This window comes from Tupaia chinensis, unplaced genomic scaffold, assembly GCF_000334495.1.
Source record: "Tupaia chinensis unplaced genomic scaffold, TupChi_1.0 Scaffold000473_1, whole genome shotgun sequence".
Classification (NCBI taxonomy): domain Eukaryota; kingdom Metazoa; phylum Chordata; class Mammalia; order Scandentia; family Tupaiidae; genus Tupaia; species Tupaia belangeri.
This window is the reverse complement of record NW_006159982.1, coordinates 2,383,742-2,404,414: the sequence shown is the minus strand read 5'-3', so window position 1 is coordinate 2,404,414 and position 20,673 is coordinate 2,383,742. Positions and strand designations below refer to the sequence as shown.

The 20,673-nt window shown below is 34.9% G+C and overlaps 1 protein-coding gene across 1 annotated transcript in view; it reads left to right on the top strand.

Annotated features, from left to right (window-relative positions):
* USH2A (usherin) overlaps positions 1-20,673 on the top strand; it is an 819,384-nt gene that overhangs the window by 569,374 nt on the left and 229,337 nt on the right. The window contains exons 44-46 of the mRNA XM_006155854.1: positions 8,396-8,605; positions 9,939-10,141; positions 13,304-13,416. Of these exons, the coding sequence (XP_006155916.1) occupies positions 8,396-8,605; positions 9,939-10,141; positions 13,304-13,416 (526 nt within the window). The remainder of the gene's footprint in view (positions 1-8,395; positions 8,606-9,938; positions 10,142-13,303; positions 13,417-20,673) is intronic.

The following is a 20,673-nucleotide window of genomic DNA, read 5'->3' as shown; positions in this document are numbered from 1 at the left end:
GAGAGGGAGGGAGGGAGGGAGGGAGGGAAGGAGGGAGGGAAGGAGGGAAGGAAGAAAGAGCAAGGAAGGAAGGAAGGAGAGAGAATGGAGAAAGAAGAAAAGAAAGAAGGAAAGTTAAATAAAAATAATTCTTTTCTTTTAAAATAAAGGAATGGTTTATTGTGCTTGATCTAGACCAAGACAGAAAACATTTTTATTAAAGGCCGTTTTCATAAAGGTCTGCTTTAGAATTTGCAGACAATACAGTCACTGGTCACAGCTACTTAACTTGGCCATTGTGGCATGTAACATAGCAATAAATAATTCTTAACTAACTATTCTGTGTTCTAATAAAACTTTATTATGGACACTGATATTTGATTGTCATATTATTTTAACATGTCAAGAAACATTATTCTTTTTTTTTCCCAACCATTTGAAAATTTGGAAATTATTCTTAGCTCGGATATGTGGTATAAAAACAGGTGATGTGGGTAGCAGACCAGTAGATGGTGTAATGGTAATGTCCCTGGACTCCCACGTAGTCAATAGAGGTTTGAGTCCTGGACTTGGCAACTTACATTCACACTGGATGCATGTGCATACGTGCCCAAGATCCTGAGAGGAGAATGGAGGAGAAGGGATTGCGGTCTGGCCATCTCCCCTGGAGCGGGGACGGCGGTGATTTTCTGTCTCTCTGTCTCTCTCTGTCTCCTTGGCAAGTGTACCTGCCCTATAGCAAAAATCTCTCTTAAAAAAAAAAGAAACATGTGATGGGTCAGATTTGGCATATAGGGGAGATTTGGCTTATAAACCATACTTTGCTGATCCTTGATCTAGATGATAAAGAGCTAGAGGATATAGTTGACACTGATAATAATCTCTAAAAGCAATCTAAGAGCATATAAAGAATATACTCTAATTGCTGTTACAGGAAGACTTTCAACTAGCCCATCTGTTATGAATTGAATGTTTGCATCCTCCTCCAAATTTATAAGTCAAATCCCTGACTCTCTGCCTAGCAGTATTTGAAGGTGGATCTTCTAGGGAAGTAATTAAAGTTACATTAAGTCAGAAGAGTGAGCTTCTGAATCAACAGGACTAGTGTCCTTTTAAGAAGAGACACCAGAGAGCTACTTTTTCTTTGTCCATGCACAGAGGAAGGGCCACGTGAGGACCTAGCAAGAAGCCCTTATCTTCAAGCTAGAAAAAGTCTTCAGGGCCAGCTCCATGGTGCAGTAGTAACACACTGCTTGGTGGTTCAAATCCCCAACATAGCCTGAAGTACACCAGGTACATGGGTGAATGCCCAAGATCCAATGAACTAGAGGACTGGAGGAAGGAGATTGCTGTGTGACCAGACCCTGTGGAGGGTGCTCATCTCTCTGGGAGTGCTCATTATTCTCTCTGGCTTACTCTCACATGCATGCACATGCATTCTGTGATTAATTGGGGAGAAAAAAAATCCTCTCTTGAAAAAAAATTTGCCAGTGCCTTGATCATAGACTTCTACCTTCCAAACTATGAGAAATAAATTTCTATTATTTAAGTCACCCAGTCCATAGTATTTTATTTTGGCAATCTGAAAAGACATACACTTGCTAACAACTGTTTTAAATTTATTGAGAGTCCATTACACAGGAAAAGGGCATGTTTTCTATTTGAGAACTTGCTCTAGCTAAGTTCTTTGACTGATAATTGGAGATGGTCACCAAAAAGTGACATTTAATAGTGAAGAATGCATCCAGGGGTTACAACCTACTCCAACTCACTGAGGTTGACCTGATCTGCTAAAGTTAGTATAATATCTACTCAGGTAAACTTATGTGGTCTACAAAATCTAGTCTATCCACAGAAAGATTAGACTATCTGGGAAATATTTCCCATGATACCCATATTTAACATAATCTTAGAACAAATCCCCATTCCTTCCTAATGCTTCAAATATAAACTAATTTCCATGCCTTAACTTCCATTATATAACTCCAACTCAAACATTCACACTTTAATTTTTAAGTTCATCTAATGGCAAAAAATAATAATAATTCATTCCAATAATCACAAGTTCCAAAATCTTTATCCCACAATTCTTCCCATCATATTTAATAATATTCACTCAGAAACTTATCTTGTTTAGTGGAATTCACTCAGAAAACAAAAACAAACCTTTGAGATGTATCTATAAATTTCTTATCCTTTTTTTAAACCCTCATGGACTATTTAAGGATCTAGGCTCCTTCTATTTAGTGGATCCACCATCTCCTAGAATTCTGGAGTCCTAACAGGATGGGAAAACTTGAAACAATTATGGATGATGAATTGTTCCTTAACATCAAGCTGTGGTTTGGATAATGGATTGGCCACCCGGGATTCATCAAGTTTAGTCTCTCATGTAAGGGTTTTGGAGGGTGGTAGGACTGTTACATGGGCCTTATTGAGAGGACACCAGCCACTTGGCTGAGAGTATGGGAAGGACAAACAGAGGAAATGAGGAATCCTTTTTTTCTCTTTTTACATATGCCTATCTTTCTCTCTATTTCTGTTGGCCTTGTTCTGATGTAATGCCTGAAGCCAGTGTGATGCCAGCCACATACTCTTGGATTTTCATTCACCAGAATTGTGAGCCAAATAAACCTCTTTATTTATACATCACCCAGTCTCAGGTATTTCTGTATAGCAACATAATAGTGGACTAAGACACATCTCCGTCCAAATGTGTCACAAATAGCTCATGTGATCTAAACCAGAGGCAAGAGGCCCAGAAAATGCAGTGTATCTACATGAGAAGAATAGAAAACTATTGGTATTAGTGAGTTCTAGGGAACTTTGCCACAACTTTCCTATGCTGTAGTGTATTTTGAAGTATAAATTCCATTTATGCTACTAATGCTCTTAGTGATTAGTAATGTCCTTTTCTATTTTCCATTTTTTAAAAATATTCTATGTATAATAAAGAATTTAACTTGGACCAGTCTATAGCATGGTAGTTAAGGAGTCTGGATCCCACATGGCCTACTGCATGGTTCAAGTACCAGAGTCTGTGACTTGAAAAACATACCAGTCTCATGTGCATGTAAGCCTAAAATGCTGAGAGGAGAAATAGCAGAAGGATTGCAGTGTGATCATCCCCTGTGGGAGGTGCTTTCTCTCATTCCTCCATTCTCTGTCTCTCTTTGGTAAATAGATGTGCCCACAGGCAAATTAAAAAGTTAAGAAAGGATTAAAAATGCTGTTAATTTTTCTATCTTTTTCAACTACTATTTTCAGTAGTTTGGTTTGTAAATTATTTTTGTTGTTGTTATATAATTGTTTTACACAGCAGTTTTCTCTGAATGGCTTCAATATTTATTATAAATTTTTAAGCTTTCCCAATCTTGAGTTCTGGATCTTGATTCATCTTTCTGTCCTCTGGTTAATAAAATGGATAATTTTATCATTAAGGTTAAAAAATTAATTAGTTTGGGGAACCAGCAGTTAGCATAATGGCTATGTCGCTGGACTCCCACGTAGTCGACTGCAGTTCGCATCCCGGACCCGGTGGCTTAAAACTAATGCCCGGCGCATGTGCGTTCATGCCCAAGATCCCGAGAGGAGAATGGAGGAGAAGGGATTGCAGCATGACCATCCCCCCCGGGGGGTGATTTCTCGCTTTCTGTCTCTCTGTCTGTCTGGCAAGCACACGCACCCTATAGCAAAAACCTCTCCAAAAAAAAAAAAAAAATTATTGGTTTGCATGTTCTCTTAGTTTTTTGCCTACATCAGAAAGCATAAGAAAGTCTTTCTGCTGTCATTCCACATAAATAATTTGTTTATGAAATGCTTGGTTGGAAAATATTTTACCTTAAAACTTATTAAAATTGTTCCATTGTCCTCCAACATTTAATGTTCCAAATGAAAAGTCTAAGAACTTGTCTAATTTTTTCTTCTTGGTAGATATCTTTCATTTTTTTATATGTCTACATTTAGACAGATGAGAGAACTTCCGAAGGTTCATAGAAATTAAAATGCAAGTTTTTATCAGTGCAGAAAAAATTTAAATTCATGCATAGTTTTTTCATAATATGTATTTTTCACAAACTTTTTAAAGACCTCCTATATTATCATTATTCAGTACAAAGCTGTATTAGTCCATTCAATTTATAGATAATAACTTTCATTTGAGGTAAGATTTGATAGGGTACTTTTTAATCCATGGTTATTTATCTCATTTATTTTTCAAGTTAATTAGATCGTTTCCTCATTCTTCGCCATCAGTGTTTATAATTTACTTTCATAGGTTTCTTTTTTGGGGGAAGAGGTTTTTGCTATAGGGCACATGTGCTTGCCAGAAAGAGAGAGACAGAGCGATAGATAGCGAGAAATCACCCCCCACGGGGGATGGCCACACCGCAATCCCTTCTCCTTCATTCTCCTCTCAGGATCTTGGGCACATACGCACACGTGCCCAGCAGGAGTTTAAACTACTGGGGCTGGGACTCAAACAGCGGTCGACTCCATGGGAGTCCAGCAACATAGCCAATACGCTATCTGCTGGTCCCCCATAAGTTTCTTTATAGTCATTTTCCTCTTTATTATTTGATAGTGTGCATTTCTAACTCTGCCATTTCCTGCTTACAATGTAGATTTTAATTCTGTCATTCCTTTATGTTTTCTCGCTTTTCTTTTTTAAGGCAGATTTTCTTTATGTCTTCATGCCTGGCATTTTATTATTTCAGGCACCAATTTCATAAACGTTTCTGTTTCATAAAGGCTATCTTTTTTGTTATTTGAGGGTACACCATGTAAATGGTTATAAAACCTCTATCTCATTTTTAGAGAGCAATAGACACAATTTTTGCTTTTGAAGGTTCTAGGCTATGTGTTCCTTGTCTTATGCTAGAAGACTTATAACTTACTATTTTCTCTTTTAAAAAAGAGAAACATATTCAAATCTAGCTTCTCTCAATTGATGGGTGGGGTGAAATCTACTTGGCTTCTCATTCCAGCTGTTTCAGTTTTAATAATCTTTCTCTCAGAAGTAAGATCAAAGTCATCAGCCTTTAACTTTGTCCTGGTCTGTTGAACTGAAGATAATGTCCATAGTTTTTCAGACAGTTCACTGACTTAGGAAGAGCCCATTAAAGTGTGAAGACTTTATTTGGACAATGAAAAAACATACTCCTGTACATAAACAGCTCCCAGAATTTATTCTTCAAAGCATTGCTCATGAACTTGTTGAATACAAAAGAATAATGGGTTTCTACTTTCTTTCCCATGTTTTCAAACTGTAATATCTACATAAATAACAAAAACAAAAGTGTAACATCTACATAAACAACAAAAGAGAAGCATTGAAGCAGATGCTGGTCAGAGGCAGGACAGGGCAGAAATCTATGCTTCTTGTCCAGAGATACTACCTGTTTCTGGTCACAGGACCGTCTATATCATGCAGTGTAAGATATGAGCAACAAAACAGTCCTCATATTTTTCTGTCTTGCTTGGAAAAATAAGCTCTGTTTTATTTCAAAAGCATCAACCTGCACATGGCAAGGAATGTCCATTTAATGGAACTTCATTCAGATAGTGAAAGATGGTCTTTGCTCATCTTGAATTTGTGGTGCTCGTCCCAATATATTTAATGTATCTATGTAAGTATAGTATTTAGAATTTGATGGAAGAGATTATTAAGTACATTTAATAACCCAAGTAAAATGCATTTATATTTGTAAATAGAGTTTTAAAACACTTCATTAGTATTATGTCTTTAAAGCTTAATTTTATAAACTAAAATACATGAACTTCGAATCTGGTATACTTTTCAGTATATCACAGCTGCCACATTAATAAGTAATGATACTGTAAACCAGTAGAAAATGGTTCTAATGATGGAAAGAACTTTGACACTCAAAACACCCATGGCTTTGCTGTACTTGACTAATATTACCATTTAGGAAAATATTAAAGGGTATGATTAACCTGTTCCTGCCAATGAATAATACTCTAATTGTTTCATGTGTTTACATTTTGTGGCCTCAAAGAAAAGATACATTCCAACCTCCCAAATTCTATGAACAATTGCCAAAGGACTTCTAACATAAACTCTTACCATTATGCTGGCACACCACACATTTTTGGTTGTTGGGAAAATTCTGTTACCATGAATCAACAGCTCTCTGTTCTTGTCTGTCCTCCCTCCCATCATTCCCAGTCTCTGGTAGTGTGTCTATGTTTCTGCTTCTATGAGGTTGTTTTATCTTTAGTTACCACACCTTTTTAACCATTGCTAGATATAAAGTGAAAAAGAATTGCGTTCTTAGGATAAATTTAGTATTCGTGGCCCAGCTTCCGTCACACCAACAAGAACATACTGATCTATAGTGCTAGAAGCCACATGGCCAACTGTGGTTTCATATCCTGAGTTGTCTTGAAACACACCTGTGCCCAAGATCCTGACCATCTGGAGGACTATGGGAGAGGAACTGAGCTAGACCTTACAGGGGGTGGTTCTTTTTCTCTATTTCATTCTCTCACTGCCTTTTGTGCATAGGTACACATACTCACCAAAGTGTAAATTCAAAACAAAACCACAAAGCTTAGTATTTTATGAAAGATTCCTAAAACTTAATGCAAAAGATCCTTCAAAAAATCATAATGGTTCTCGGGACCAGCAGTTAGTGTAATGGCTATGTTGCTGGACTCCCATGTAGTCGACTGCGATTCGTGTCCTGGACCCGGTGGCTTAAGACTCACGCCGGGCATGTGTGCGTGCGTGCCCAAGATCCCAAGAGGAGAACGGAGGAGAAGGGATTGGGGTGTGGCCATCCCCCCTGGGGGGTGATTTCTTGCTTTCTGTCTCTCTGGCCAGCGCACGCGCCCTCTACCAAAAATCTTCAAAAAAAAAACAAAAACAAAAACAAAAAAAATCATAATGGTTCGCAAAGGCAGATTACTTCACATGGCCAAATACTGGGTTCTCATATATGCCCAAAATTTCACTTCAATAACCTTAAAGAGAAATGCTACCTTATCCTTCCAATCCGTGAACTCATGGTGCTGAACTGTATTCTGGTCCATGATTTGACATATAATTTTATGAGGCTTGTAAACCAATACTCCACCAACCCCCACACCACCAGCTTAACACAAATCAATGTAATAGTTCATACTTAAAGTCTTAGAAAATATTGGGTTGTCAAAAAAGTCATGATGTATGTTTTTATATGATTTTCTATGCAAAAATGCATCATGACTTTTCCATCAACCTAATAATAATAATGTAAGTATTCTACTTCCTACCTAAGAAAATATGACTGTTTTTATATAAATGACTCTTAAGAGAATCACTGTGGGCAGATAATGAAAAGGATAACTTAGGGCAAAAATTGAGAAATAGAGTGAAAGAGGAGAAAAAACTAGTGCACTGCTTTTTGAAAGAATAAAGAATTCTTTTAATGAAGAATTGATGAGTTATATTTGTGAGACAATTAGCAATTGATTTTAGTACCTTTTAAAAGCCTGTCTACACCATAGAAATACATCGAAATATGAAAAAAAGAGACTTGATTATAATTTAAATATCATCGTAGAATCCTACTGAGCCAATCCTTAAGAAAAACATGTTATATAGCCCTGCTACATCAGCAATGTATATAAAAGGATAGCTATTTAAACATTTTTCTAGATCCATTTAGCCAATTTTATTAGAAAGTTAAAAATGTCTCTAGGGTCTATGTCAGGAAATGCCCATATTTGTATTAGCAGAGACTTCTCTTAAGGATGTTACTTATGAATAGAAGTTTTTTTCATCTAATTGTATATACTTTTTACTCTTAATTTCTTTCCATAAGTATTATTTCAAAGCTTTGAAGATTAGTTTAAAAATATTAAGGAGCAAAATGAAAATACTTAAAGGAAATTTAAAAGTTTGAGACTATCAACTCTAATATGCCTATACTTGGTTCCTTGCAATTAATTATGGGTTTGGGAAAATTCAAAGTTTTTTTCATCTAATTGTATATACTTTTTACTCTTAATTTCTTTCCATAAGTATTATTTCAAAGCTTTGAAGATTAGTTTAAAAATATTAAGGAGCAAAATGAAAATACTTAAAGGAAATTTAAAAGTTTGAGACTATCAACTCTAATATGCCTATACTTGGTTCCTTGCAATTAATTATGGGTTTGGGAAAATTCAATTTGTTTATATATATATATATATATATATATATATATATCACCAGTAGTACCACCACAAAGACACTTTCATAAGCTTTTTTTTTAATCTTTTTAGTACAAGGTTTCCATAAGCCTCTTTTATTTATTTATTTTTTTTTTTTTTGTGGTCATTCTAGAAGTAGCTGATGATAGTTTATTCTTCTTTCCCCTGATACCCATTTAGATCAGGCACATTTACAATGTCTTGCATTTATTTTTAACAGCTTTTCAAGACTTACAGGGTGATGTTGACTACTATACACTATTTTGGAGTTCTGCTACCTCAAATGAATCTCTAAAAATTCTCGCAGATGTAAACTCTCATGTCATTGGCCACTTAAATCCAAACACAGAGTATCGGATTTTTATCTCTGTCTTCAACGGAGTCCACAGCATCAACAGTGCAGTACTGCACGCAACCACTTGTGATGGGGGTGAGTCCAGATTCAAGGGGATATTGGGCTTCAAAGAGGCGAATGAAATTGATTGATTCTTGCCTGGGTTGAGATCAGTCATCCCTCCATTATAAAATTTCCGGTGTCGGAGGGAAGGGAGTCAGGGCTAAAATGCTTAAGTGCTTGCTGTCGTCAAGTAGCAGATCAATAAGTGGTCCCGTTGAGACAGCAGCACGAGGCTCTAATAATGAGATATTAGCCCAGTTTGTTCCTGTTCTTTTCGGTGTATGCTTAGTTTGGAGCTGAGTTCGCATCAATAAATGGTGACATTTAGAAACATTTTTTTAAAGATTTTCTCTTAGGAGCAGTGTGCTTTTCAAAACAACAGCCAAAGCACAGTGAGAACCCTCCCTGAGTCACCAGAAATGGTAGGTGGAAGTTCAGCCACTGAGAAAAATTGCCTCTGACTCATTTCTAAGTCAGTTAGCAAGGGGGAGGAAGCAAGGGAAGCAAGTTGTGAATCTGAAATGTGTTTGGAATGGTCTTTGTCATCTTTTTGGCTTTATAAAGCCTCATTATAAACATTATAATATCATTACCTCCCAAGCAAGTGTTCCAGATCATTAGCAGAGCTCTTTAAGTGTGGAACCCATTTCCCTTCGTGGTGCCAAAGGTCAGCACCTTTTGTTTATAAAATAGGATGGATCACAAGGACAATTTTTCAACTAGTTAAGATGGGTTCTTAGGATAAAAATAGGTCTTTGCATAGTTATTTCTGACACGCTTGAATAATTGTGTAATTTAACGCTAAGCAAGATTTTTTTCTACTGTTAGATTTCATCATTACCTATGGTAATCAACATTCAAAATCATTTACATAATGACAATATTGCATTATTGCTTCATATTGCTTGAGTTACAAGCTAGTAACATCAAATGATTTTTCACGTTCCACCAGCCTCAATGTATTTCGGTTTTATTTTTTGCTGAAGAAGTGAATTTTCTTTTTTTCCTTCATCCCCCCCTTACCCAGGAGGTATGGAGTGGAGGGATGGAAAAGAGACAAATAATAGATATGTGTTAGTGGTGCAGATGGGTGAATAATTTATCATCATTTCCCACTGGCCACATAGTATTGAAGATTAGCACTGTGCTGGTGGTATAAAAGCATTTTACCACCAACTCTTATGGTTTCTAACTGAGAGTATAATAAGCCAATTTACAAGAGGACTACAGACTGTGATAACTTCATCAGAGAAAAGCAGATAAGCAAGGAATCCTTTGCTAAACCTAAATACTAATCTGCATTGAGTTTAACAAGTGCTTTTTCAGAGACAGCTGGAGTTTATTCAGTTTCTTCCTTTAATTCTAGAGCCTCAGGGCATGCTTCCTCCAGAGGTTGTCATCATCAACAGTACAGCTGTACGTGTCATCTGGACATCTCCTTCAAACCCAAATGGCGTTGTCACTGAGTATTCTATCTATGTAAATAATAAGCTCTACAAGACTGGAATGAATGTGCCTGGGTCATTTATTCTGAGGGACCTGTCTCCCTTCACTATCTATGACATTCAGGTTAGAGCATTGTTTTTTGATGGTTAAGCTTATGGATATGTTAAATAAAACATGCCAGGATATGTATCCAAGTGAATTCCTTCTGTCTTGGTTACAGATTATTTATTTGGTGGAGAATGAGAGAGAAAAGAGGGAAATTGATCAGAATTAAATCTGTTTGCTGTGGGCAAACACAGGCGTCTCTAGAGTAAAAACAATGATAATATGGAAAATGATGGTGATGAAATTCTCACTGGCAATATGAAGCTAATCACACATTCTAAATAAATCTTGCTGAGTAGTTTGTCTTTTTTCCTGGATCTTGTACTAATATTAAAATCTGAATCAGCCTATGGATATGGAAATTTTATTTCTATTTCCATTTCTGCTATTCACTAACTTAATAGTTTCGGGAAAGTTACATAACCCTACTTGGTATTAATTTTGTCTCTTGTAGGGACAATGGACTGAATGGTTTACAGTGTTCTATATACCTCTAGCATTATGTGATTCAAATGCAACAGGAAGGAATATGTAAATACAAATATGGTAGACAGAAAAATAGTGGGTTGTTGGGAAAGTCGTGATGCATTTTTGCATAGAAACACATAGAAAAATATGTCATGACTTTTCTGATGACCTAAAATTAAAAGATTTTATCTGAGGGTGCACTGAATATATCCAATCATCATTTAAAAAATGAGTAATGAACTTTACCTATGTGAAAGAAGGGACTACTTAAGCAAATAAAGAGCAATCAATAAGGAATTAGAAATCTTGGTAAATTGGGGCCAGCAGGTGGCGTGATGATTAAAGGCGCTGGACTCCCACATGGTCGACTGTGGTTCAAGTTCTGGACCTGGCGGCTTGCTTTCTCGCTTTCCCTCTCTTTCTCTCTCTGATCAGACTGGAAAATAATAATAGTAATAAAGTTAAGTAAAATAATTCTTTTAAAAAAAAGAAATCTTGGTAAGTTAGTAAGATGTAAAAGAAAAACAAGGCCAAATGTACACAACAGTAACAAAAACAGAGTATTTCAGAAGCTCAAAGTTTATCATGAAGGTTTCCAATTTGGTAAATTTTATATAAGCTAGCCTACTTCTAAAATTTGTAAGAGCTTCAGAAGATGTTGAGCACAGAAATTTTATTTGACCTCAGCCTCATTTCACTCATTTTTTCCCTTAGAAATGTTCTTTCGATTTCTTATCTCCTTCTCTTCCCCACATTTGGATGTGAAACATGCATTGTCACCTGGTACAATCAACAGCTTTCCCCACTCTGTTCCATAGACCTGGCTTCCTAAGAAAATTAGACTTAAAAACGAATTGTAAAAGAAGAAAAGTACATTGATTATTGTTTATTGCACACATGATTTTTATCAAATTACCTGAGTTACCTTGGTATGGGGTATGTGGAATGTTATAAACATTTATGATTCTTATAATGTGTACATGTATGCAGATAATCCATAGGTGAATTGATTCTGAGTTATCTCAATGTGCATCACACTGTTAGACATTTTCCAATATGTAGAAAGTTTATTGCCACTAATTCTATTATAGTGATATTTCATGTCATGTGCCTCTAAGTTATTTCAAGTTAGATTGGACATACTCAAAGTGGAAGGCATTGATAGTGTTTGAATATCCATTAAATAGTACCTCAAAAATCTATATGGCATAAATAAATAATACAACTCATATTGCAATATACGTACACACACAAACGTATACACATGTTTATTTTGAGTTGTTGAAAAAGTCATCATGCGTTTTTGCATAGGAAAAAGTAGGAGAAAAAAGTCATGGGACCAGCAGTTGGCATAATGGCTATGTCGCTGGACTGCCATGTAGTCGACCACGGTTCGAATCCCGGACCAAGTGGCTTAAACTCACGCCAGGTGCATGTGTGTGCATGCCCAAGATCCTGAGAGGAGAGTGGAGGAGAAGGGATTGCCATGTGACCATCCCCTCTGGGGGGTGATTTCTTGCTTTCTGTCTCTCTGTCTCTCTCTGTCTGTGATGAGCACATGCTATAGCAAAATCCTCTCCAAAAAAAGTCATGACTTTTCTGACAACCTCATATATGTGTGATATATATATATATACACACATGCACACACACACACACATATATATATATATGTGTGTGTGTGTGTGCGCGTGCGCGCGCACCTCAACTCCATCTAGGTTCAGAAGTCCTGTGAATAAAATGCATTTACTAAATACAATGAGAATAATATTTTCTTTCCTCAAATGCCAATATATTTTCTTTCCTCAAATGCCAATGGAAAAAATCTGAGACCTGCTTCATTTGAAAGCTCAGAATCAGTATTTAAGACTGATCAGTATATGGCTTCCCTCTTCCATTTATTTGTTCATTGCAGAAAGTAAAGTAGCACTGCAGAAAGTACAGTTACTCTATGGTTTATCGTCCAATTGAGAGTAGAATGATGTCACTTTGGGGATGTTTCACCGGCCATCTCTTGTATATTCATTCATCTTCCCTCCCTCTCATTGAATGTGTTCCTTTTGTGTTACTAATGCTTGATAAGACCTGTTTTAACTCTTTAATTATTTTACCCTCCTCAGTTTTTGTTCAGATTAGCTGGCAGAATTAAAGGAGTAAATACTGATTTACTTCTGTGATGAAGGTGAAAACGAAATTTAGCTGGAACAAATGACATTGAAAAGGTCAAAAGTTCAGCCATATTGGAAGGCCTTTCTAGGCCTCGTTTTTCTTTCATTAGACACTAGCATTTAGGCTATTTGTTGTAAAGTGTCAAGACTTCCAAAAGATACGATCATTACATACTTGGTTATGGATCTAGAGTGCAGTATTGAGTGACAACCCATTATGCTAGCACACTGTCACTTGGGCATCGTCCATTCCTTGGCTATGCTCTGAATAGATTAATATGTCCTTCTCTTTCTGAATGGTTTGAACCAGAGGCTAAATATCATCTTTCTAATCACTAAGTCAGTTGTCCTGAGCCCAATTCAGCACTCTGAGCTCATCCCACTGGAGTCAATTAACATAAAAAATTATTATCTATTAAACCCTGAGAGGCTAGCAAGAACTGGAAAAGATGCATATGAAATGAGTGTAGGTGGGACTCAGTCTGCTGTCTGTCTGCAGTTTGGAAATGGTTGGTTTTATTATTTTCTAAACTAATGTTTCCAGGTGGAAGTATGCACAAAGTATGCCTGTGTGAAAAGCAATGGAACCCAAATTACCACAGTGGAAGATACTCCAAGTGACATACCAGCACCCACAATCCATGACATCACTTCGAGGTACGACATATGACATATGACCTATCTATATTCCTAGGTATTTTTAAAGATCCTGAGAAAAGATAGTAAAAATTAGAGATATCTTCTTGGCAATGGCAATCTCATCTTGTAAGTTTCTATAAATACTTTTATAAGTCAAGTTTTCTATATTATTTCCTAGACGTTCATCTTCATTGAACACCTAGTTATATTAAATCTTTGGGGTCTCTAATTGCCCAGTCTTACTTTCCTTTTGTAATCTGTGAATGAACAAATACTTAAATACTCAAGTTTTCTTAATTAAATAGGCCCTTTAGTGAATCCTTTCATAAAACAAAATACAATTTTAATCAGAATAACAACTTTCTAACTTAATCTCTGAAAAAAATTTATTTACAAATATCATATTTCCCTCAAGATAGAAATATCTCGGGACCAGCAGTTAGCGTAATGGCTATGTCGCTGTACTCCCACGTAGTCGGATAGAAGCCCTTTATTTTTCTGTCTTTTAGTTGATGAGAAATAGCCTTAATTTGAAAGTAAGTTCCTTTACAAATTGTAACTAGCAATAATAAGAAAAAAATGGAACATTTTCAAAGACAAAGTGAAATGATAATTGTAGATTCCTCTATATCAACTTGTGGCTTAAGAAATAGATTTAAGTTCTCCCATTTCATATTTTACTATTGCCCAGGGCCATGAATCACCCTTCTCCTACATGTGCATGTGCACACACACACACACACACACACACACACATTATCTCTCTTTCTCTCTCTCTCTCTCACACACACACATAGAGACCAAAATAATCAGTGTCTCACTTCTGAAAGATTCCTCTATGACATATCTATATCCCTAGGTATTTTTTAAAATCAGTTCAAAAAATATCTGTACTGATTTGGTAATTTGTGATTAAAATAATTATAAAAATCCCAAGTAACTAGATTCTTAGCTGTTGATGGCAAAAATCATATCTCGCCTTAAGTATACCATCTAAGAAATGTGTGGTAGGCCTCGTTTTTCTTTCATTAGACACTAGCATTTAGGCTATTTGTTGTAAAGTGTCAAGACTTCCAAAAGATACGATCATTACATACTTGGTTATGGATCTAGAGTGCAGTATTGAGTGACAACCCAGTATGCTAGCACACTGTCACTTGGGCATCGTCCATTCCTTGGCTATGCTCTGAATAGATTAATATGTCCTTCTCTTTCTGAATGGTTTGAACCAGAGGCTAAATATCATCTTTCTAATCACTAAGTCAGTTGTCCTGAGCCCAATTCAGCACTCTGAGCTCATCCCACTGGAGTCAATTAACATAAAAAATTATTATCTATTAAACCCTGAGAGGCTAGCAAGAACTGGAAAAGATGCATATGAAATGAGTGTAGGTGGGACTCAGTCTGCTGTCTGTCTGCAGTTTGGAAATGGTTGGTTTTATTATTTTCTAAACTAATGTTTCCAGGTGGAAGTATGCACAAAGTATGCCTGTGTGAAAAGCAATGGAACCCAAATTACCACAGTGGAAGATACTCCAAGTGACATACCAGCACCCACAATCCATGACATCACTTCGAGGTACGACATATGACATATGACCTATCTATATTCCTAGGTATTTTTAAAGATCCTGAGAAAAGATAGTAAAAATTAGAGATATCTTCTTGGCAATGGCAATCTCATCTTGTAAGTTTCTATAAATACTTTTATAAGTCAAGTTTTCTATATTATTTCCTAGACGTTCATCTTCATTGAACACCTAGTTATATTAAATCTTTGGGGTCTCTAATTGCCCAGTCTTACTTTCCTTTTGTAATCTGTGAATGAACAAATACTTAAATACTCAAGTTTTCTTAATTAAATAGGCCCTTTAGTGAATCCTTTCATAAAACAAAATACAATTTTAATCAGAATAACAACTTTCTAACTTAATCTCTGAAAAAAATTTATTTACAAATATCATATTTCCCTCAAGATAGAAATATCTGTACAATAGGGACCAGCAGTTACCCTAATTGATCATATTCTTGATAGAAGCCCTTTATTTTTCTGTCTTTTAGTTGATGAGAAATAGCCTTAATTTGAAAGTAAGTTCCTTTACAAATTGTAACTAGCAATAATAAGAAAAAAATGGAACATTTTCAAAGACAAAGTGAAATGATAATTGTAGATTCCTCTATATCAACTTGTGGCTTAAGAAATAGATTTAAGTTCTCCCATTTCATATTTTACTATTGCCCAGGGCCATGAATCACCCTTCTCCTACATGTGCATGTGCACACACACACACACACATTATCTCTCTTTCTCTCTCTCTCTCTCACACACACACATAGAGACCAAAATAATCAGTGTCTCACTTCTGAAAGATTCCTCTATGACATATCTATATCCCTAGGTATTTTTTAAAATCAGTTCAAAAAATATCTGTACTGATTTGGTAATTTGTGATTAAAATAATTATAAAAATCCCAAGTAACTAGATTCTTAGCTGTTGATGGCAAAAATCATATCTCGCCTTAAGTATACCATCTAAGAAATGTGTGGTAGATACTGGTGTAATTTTTGATGTGCTAATTAGTTGATACTCAATAATCTCCTCAGCAGATTTTCCTTTCCTATCCATAGGATTGCCTATTATGCAGGGAGGAAATAGATTAAATGGGCACCAGAGACATTTATTTCATTTTTTTTTCAGCAAACACATGGAAGGCTACAGTAATATAGAAAGCAGAGGTGATACAAAAGAGTATAAGGCATGATTTAAATTTGCATAATTTAGGTCTACTGTGAAAGATAACCCCCTAAAAAAGTGTTTTTTGAAGAACAATGTGGAAAACACCACACTGGAGGTTTACAATGTTGAAGAAGAACATGGAGGGAGATATACCAACCCGACCCAAGATTATCCATCAAGGCACTGTGGTAATGTGACATTCAAGTTCAGAAAAATTCAAGGAAGAATTATAGTTAAGTGGGTAGATGTCACCAAGTCCTGTCAGTTGGTTGACAGAGGGGAATAATGACACAAAACAAGCTAATTTCCCTGCAGAGACCCTGAATAACTGAGCATCTAGAATTTTTAAGGATTGAGAAGAGTAAGAAGTTGGGGTAAGGTTCAAAGTTGAAATTGTGGGATTAACTGAAAGTCTGAAAAATAGCAATTGGAACTTACGGCCCCTTATGCCTACACTCTGTATCCAGATGTCTATTTTCTTTTTTTTTAAGAATTATTTTATTTAACTTTATGTATTTATTTATTTTAATCAACAATTCTCAGCTTGGCACCTTGATAGTACTAATTCCTTGTGACTATAAAGTTTTCATTTTACTTAGGTAAATATATAATATGGGTAAGTCATAAGAAACTGACATACTAATGTACAAAGTAGCTTTAACATCTTGCATATCTACTAGCATTGTACGAGAGTTCCTATGGCTCCACATTTTTGCTGGAACTTGATATTGTATAGGATCTTTTTTTTTTCTCTCTCTAAATAGCCAGTTGAATAGGTATTTAGGTTTAATTTGTGCTATTATAGATTTAATTTGTATGTCTCTGATGACTAATGATATTGGTTAATTCATATATTTATTTGGCATTTATTTATCTACTCTGGTGAAATACATCTTAAAATCCTTTGCAAATTTGTTAATTGGATTGAGTGTTTTCTTATTATTGCCTTCTGATAGTTTTAAAAATACATTTTATGCGTGATTTTTTATGTGATTTGCAAGCATTTTTCTTCAGTTTCTGACTTGTATTTTTTCAATTCTCTAAATCGTGTTCTTTGCAGACCAAATATTTTAAATTTTAATAATTTGATTTACTCTTTTATTTTATAGTTTGTACATTTGTTGTTTCTAAGAACTCCTTGCCTGCCTCAAAGTCAAAAGATTTTTTTTATCTTTTCTTCTAAAACTTTTATATGCTTACATTTTAAATTTATGCCTATGATTCACATTGAGTTAATTTTTGTATAAACTGACCATGAGTCAAATTTTATTTATTTTTGCACATGTGTGTCCAATTGTTCCAACAAAATTGTTGTAAAGAATAATCTTTATTTTTTTTTTGCTATTGAGTACATTTGGACCTTTGCCAAAAATCAATTTTTAACACATTATGTAGGTCATTTTTAGACTCTGTTTTCTGTGCAGCTGATCTATATATCCATTTACCAGTATCACACAATCTTGATTACTATAACTTTACAATAAGTTATGAAATTATGTAGTGTGAGTCCTACAATGTTGACCTTTATAAGGATCATTTGGAGACAATTTATTGATAACTACAAAACAAATTGTTCTGTGCTTTTTATTAATACTGCACTGAGTCTGTAGGTCAACTTGGAAAGAATTAATACCTTAACGATACCAAATGTTTCAGAGAAGCGTATTTGAGTCCTCTTTCATTCCTTTCATGAGTGTATGTATAGAATTCAGTATAAAGATACTGCACACATTTCAGTAGATTTATACCCAAATTTTTTGGAGGTAGGTCTATTATTAGTGTCTTTTAAGCAAATTCTTCTTATCATTTTTTCTAGTGTGTAGAAAGAATTGGTTTTAGTATACTGATTTTTGTATTCAAGAACTTTTCTAAACTCCTTGTTCATCTTGGGAACTTTTCTGTAAATTTTTTAGGTACACACAGATAAAATAAACTATCTGTTTACAATCTATATGCCTTTAATATATTTTTCCTGCCTTATTGCACAAGCTAGTTCTATATGGTGATAATAACACGTCCTTGACTTGTGCTCAGTCATTGAAAGGGAGATATGATTTTACCTATGAATTTTTTTTCAGAGATATCTTTTCTCAGATTAAAAAACTTACTTTTATTTCTAATTTGCTGTGAGTTTTTATTATAAATGGATATGGGGTTTTGTCAAATGCTTTTTCTACATTCTAAATTTGTGCTATGGTTAGTAATATTGATTAGTTTTCAAACAATTAACTAGCCTATAATCTCTGGACAAAGTCCACCTGATGGTGACATATCTTCTTTTTTATATACAGTTGGACGTAACTTGTTTTTATTGCTATTGAACTGTGTCTTCTTTTCTTTTAATGTTTTTGCTTGGTTTAGGTATCATGCTAATTCTACCCCTGGAAAGTTGGGAAGTGTTCCTTTATCTTCTATTTTGTGGACTATATGGTGAAAAAGTTATTTCTTTATGTTATTATTAAGTTATTCTCTATTTGCCAGAAATTTTCCTTTGTCAATTTCTTTAATAATATAAGGTGATTCAGGATATTTCTTCTCAAGTGAGTTTTATTATCTTTTGTGTGCAATAATTTGATCATCAATGCAGTATTAATCAAAAGCACAGAAGAATTTATTTTGTAGTTATCAATAACTTGTCTTCAAATTTTTCAAATTACAGCAGGCAAAAGTTGCTTGTAGTGTGTTTGTGGAGTTTAACATGATTTACCCTCTTTTATTTCTGATATTGATAATAAGTGTCTTCCCTTTTTCTTACTGTTTAGTTTTATTAAATTTGTACATCTTTCAAAGAAAGATATATTTTTCTATATTGCTTTGAAATTTGTCATTTGCTGATTTCTACTCTTTGATGCTTGCTTCCTTCTTCTAGTTTTATTCTTCTATCTCTAGTTTCTTAAGGAGGAGAACTTTTGTTATCAATTTGAGGACTTCATTTTTTTTAACCATATATATTTAAACACTAAGAATTTTTTTTAATCCTGCTTCAGGTGAATCTCACATGTATTGAGATGTTGCATATTATTAATTTAAACTCCTTTTTAATTCTCCTTGATACTTCCTTGACCCATAGATTATTTAGAAGGAAACTGTATAGTTTCGCAATATTTGGGGATTTTTCAAGTATGTGTGTGTGTATGTGTGTGTGCGTGTGTATTCCTAGTTTAATTCTCTTATGATCTGAGAACATAGTTTTATCATTTCAATTCTTTTACATTAGTTAACATTTCTTTCATGGCCAAGAAAAAGATCTATCTTGGTGAATGTTTTATGTGCACTTAAAGACAATATGTATCCTGGTGTTGTTAGATAAAGTGTTTTAGTAATATCACTTAGATCAAATTGAGAGATACTAATATTCAGGTCATCACATACTTGCTAATTTTCTCCCTGCTTGTTCTATCAATTATTGTTCTTACAATTAAGAGAAGTATTGAAATCTTTCAATGTAATTATTAATTTGTCTATTCCATCTTCAGACCTTAACTCTCTATTTTGTGTTTTATTGTATTGTCAGGCAAGTCCTGACTCAATTTTGCCTAGGAAAACACAAAAATAGGTCATAACTTTCCCAACAACCTAATATTATTAGGTGAATACACTTTAAGTTAGAATTGATATGTCTAAATAAATTCATTTTTAGTATTGTCTCATATCTCCTTTTTGTGATATTTTTCTTATGCTTTCGTCTATTTCAACTTATGTTAGTAGAGCAACTCCAGCTTCCTTTTATTAGTGTAATTTTGAATGAATTGGAGTCCTTTTTGGATAGTTTAAATATCAAGTTGTAGTGTCCTGAGTCCAGTTAAAAATTCTCTGAAGAAGAGTGAAGTTTTGTTTTATTTTATCAATAGACTACCTACCAGTTAGCATAAGATGGCAAATTCTTTGTTACCTTGTTAGTGGCTACAGTCAGTTTCAGAAGCTTTGCTTTGTTAATGTCTGTCCCATGCATATTCCTGTCAGTAGTGAATTTTTTATTTAGGTGGGAAATTATATAACAGTTCAGACCTCAGACTCCTTCCTCTACAACTCAGATATCCCACATACGTGAGGTTTCAATGCATGTGCATCTGGGAGGTGAGTCACATCTTATACTGATTCATATAGAGAATTAGGACATCTTACTGATTTCTCACTTCCAATTTCCCCACATTTAACAGCTCCCTGGACCTTCTTTCCTAGATCTTTGACTAAAATGTCAAGGTTGTTCTCAGAATTTTTGCTTCACAGGCCTCCTGACAGTTTTCATAATATTAGCTGTTCTTGGGCACAGAGGTGAAAGAAAAACATATCAAAGACCCCCCCCCCAACCCCCAGTGTTTGGATATAGAGGCCCATTTTCCTGGTTCCTCAGGACATAATTTCTTCTTCTTTCTTCTTTTTTCTTCATTCTTCCTTCTTCTTCTTCCTTCTTCCTCTTCTTCTTTCTTCCTTCTCCTCTTCCTCCTCCTCCTTCTTCTTCTTTGAATTTTAGATTCCTCTTTATTAACAGATGCCACAGTGGAATTCCTTAGCTAAACTCACCATCAGGGCAAGT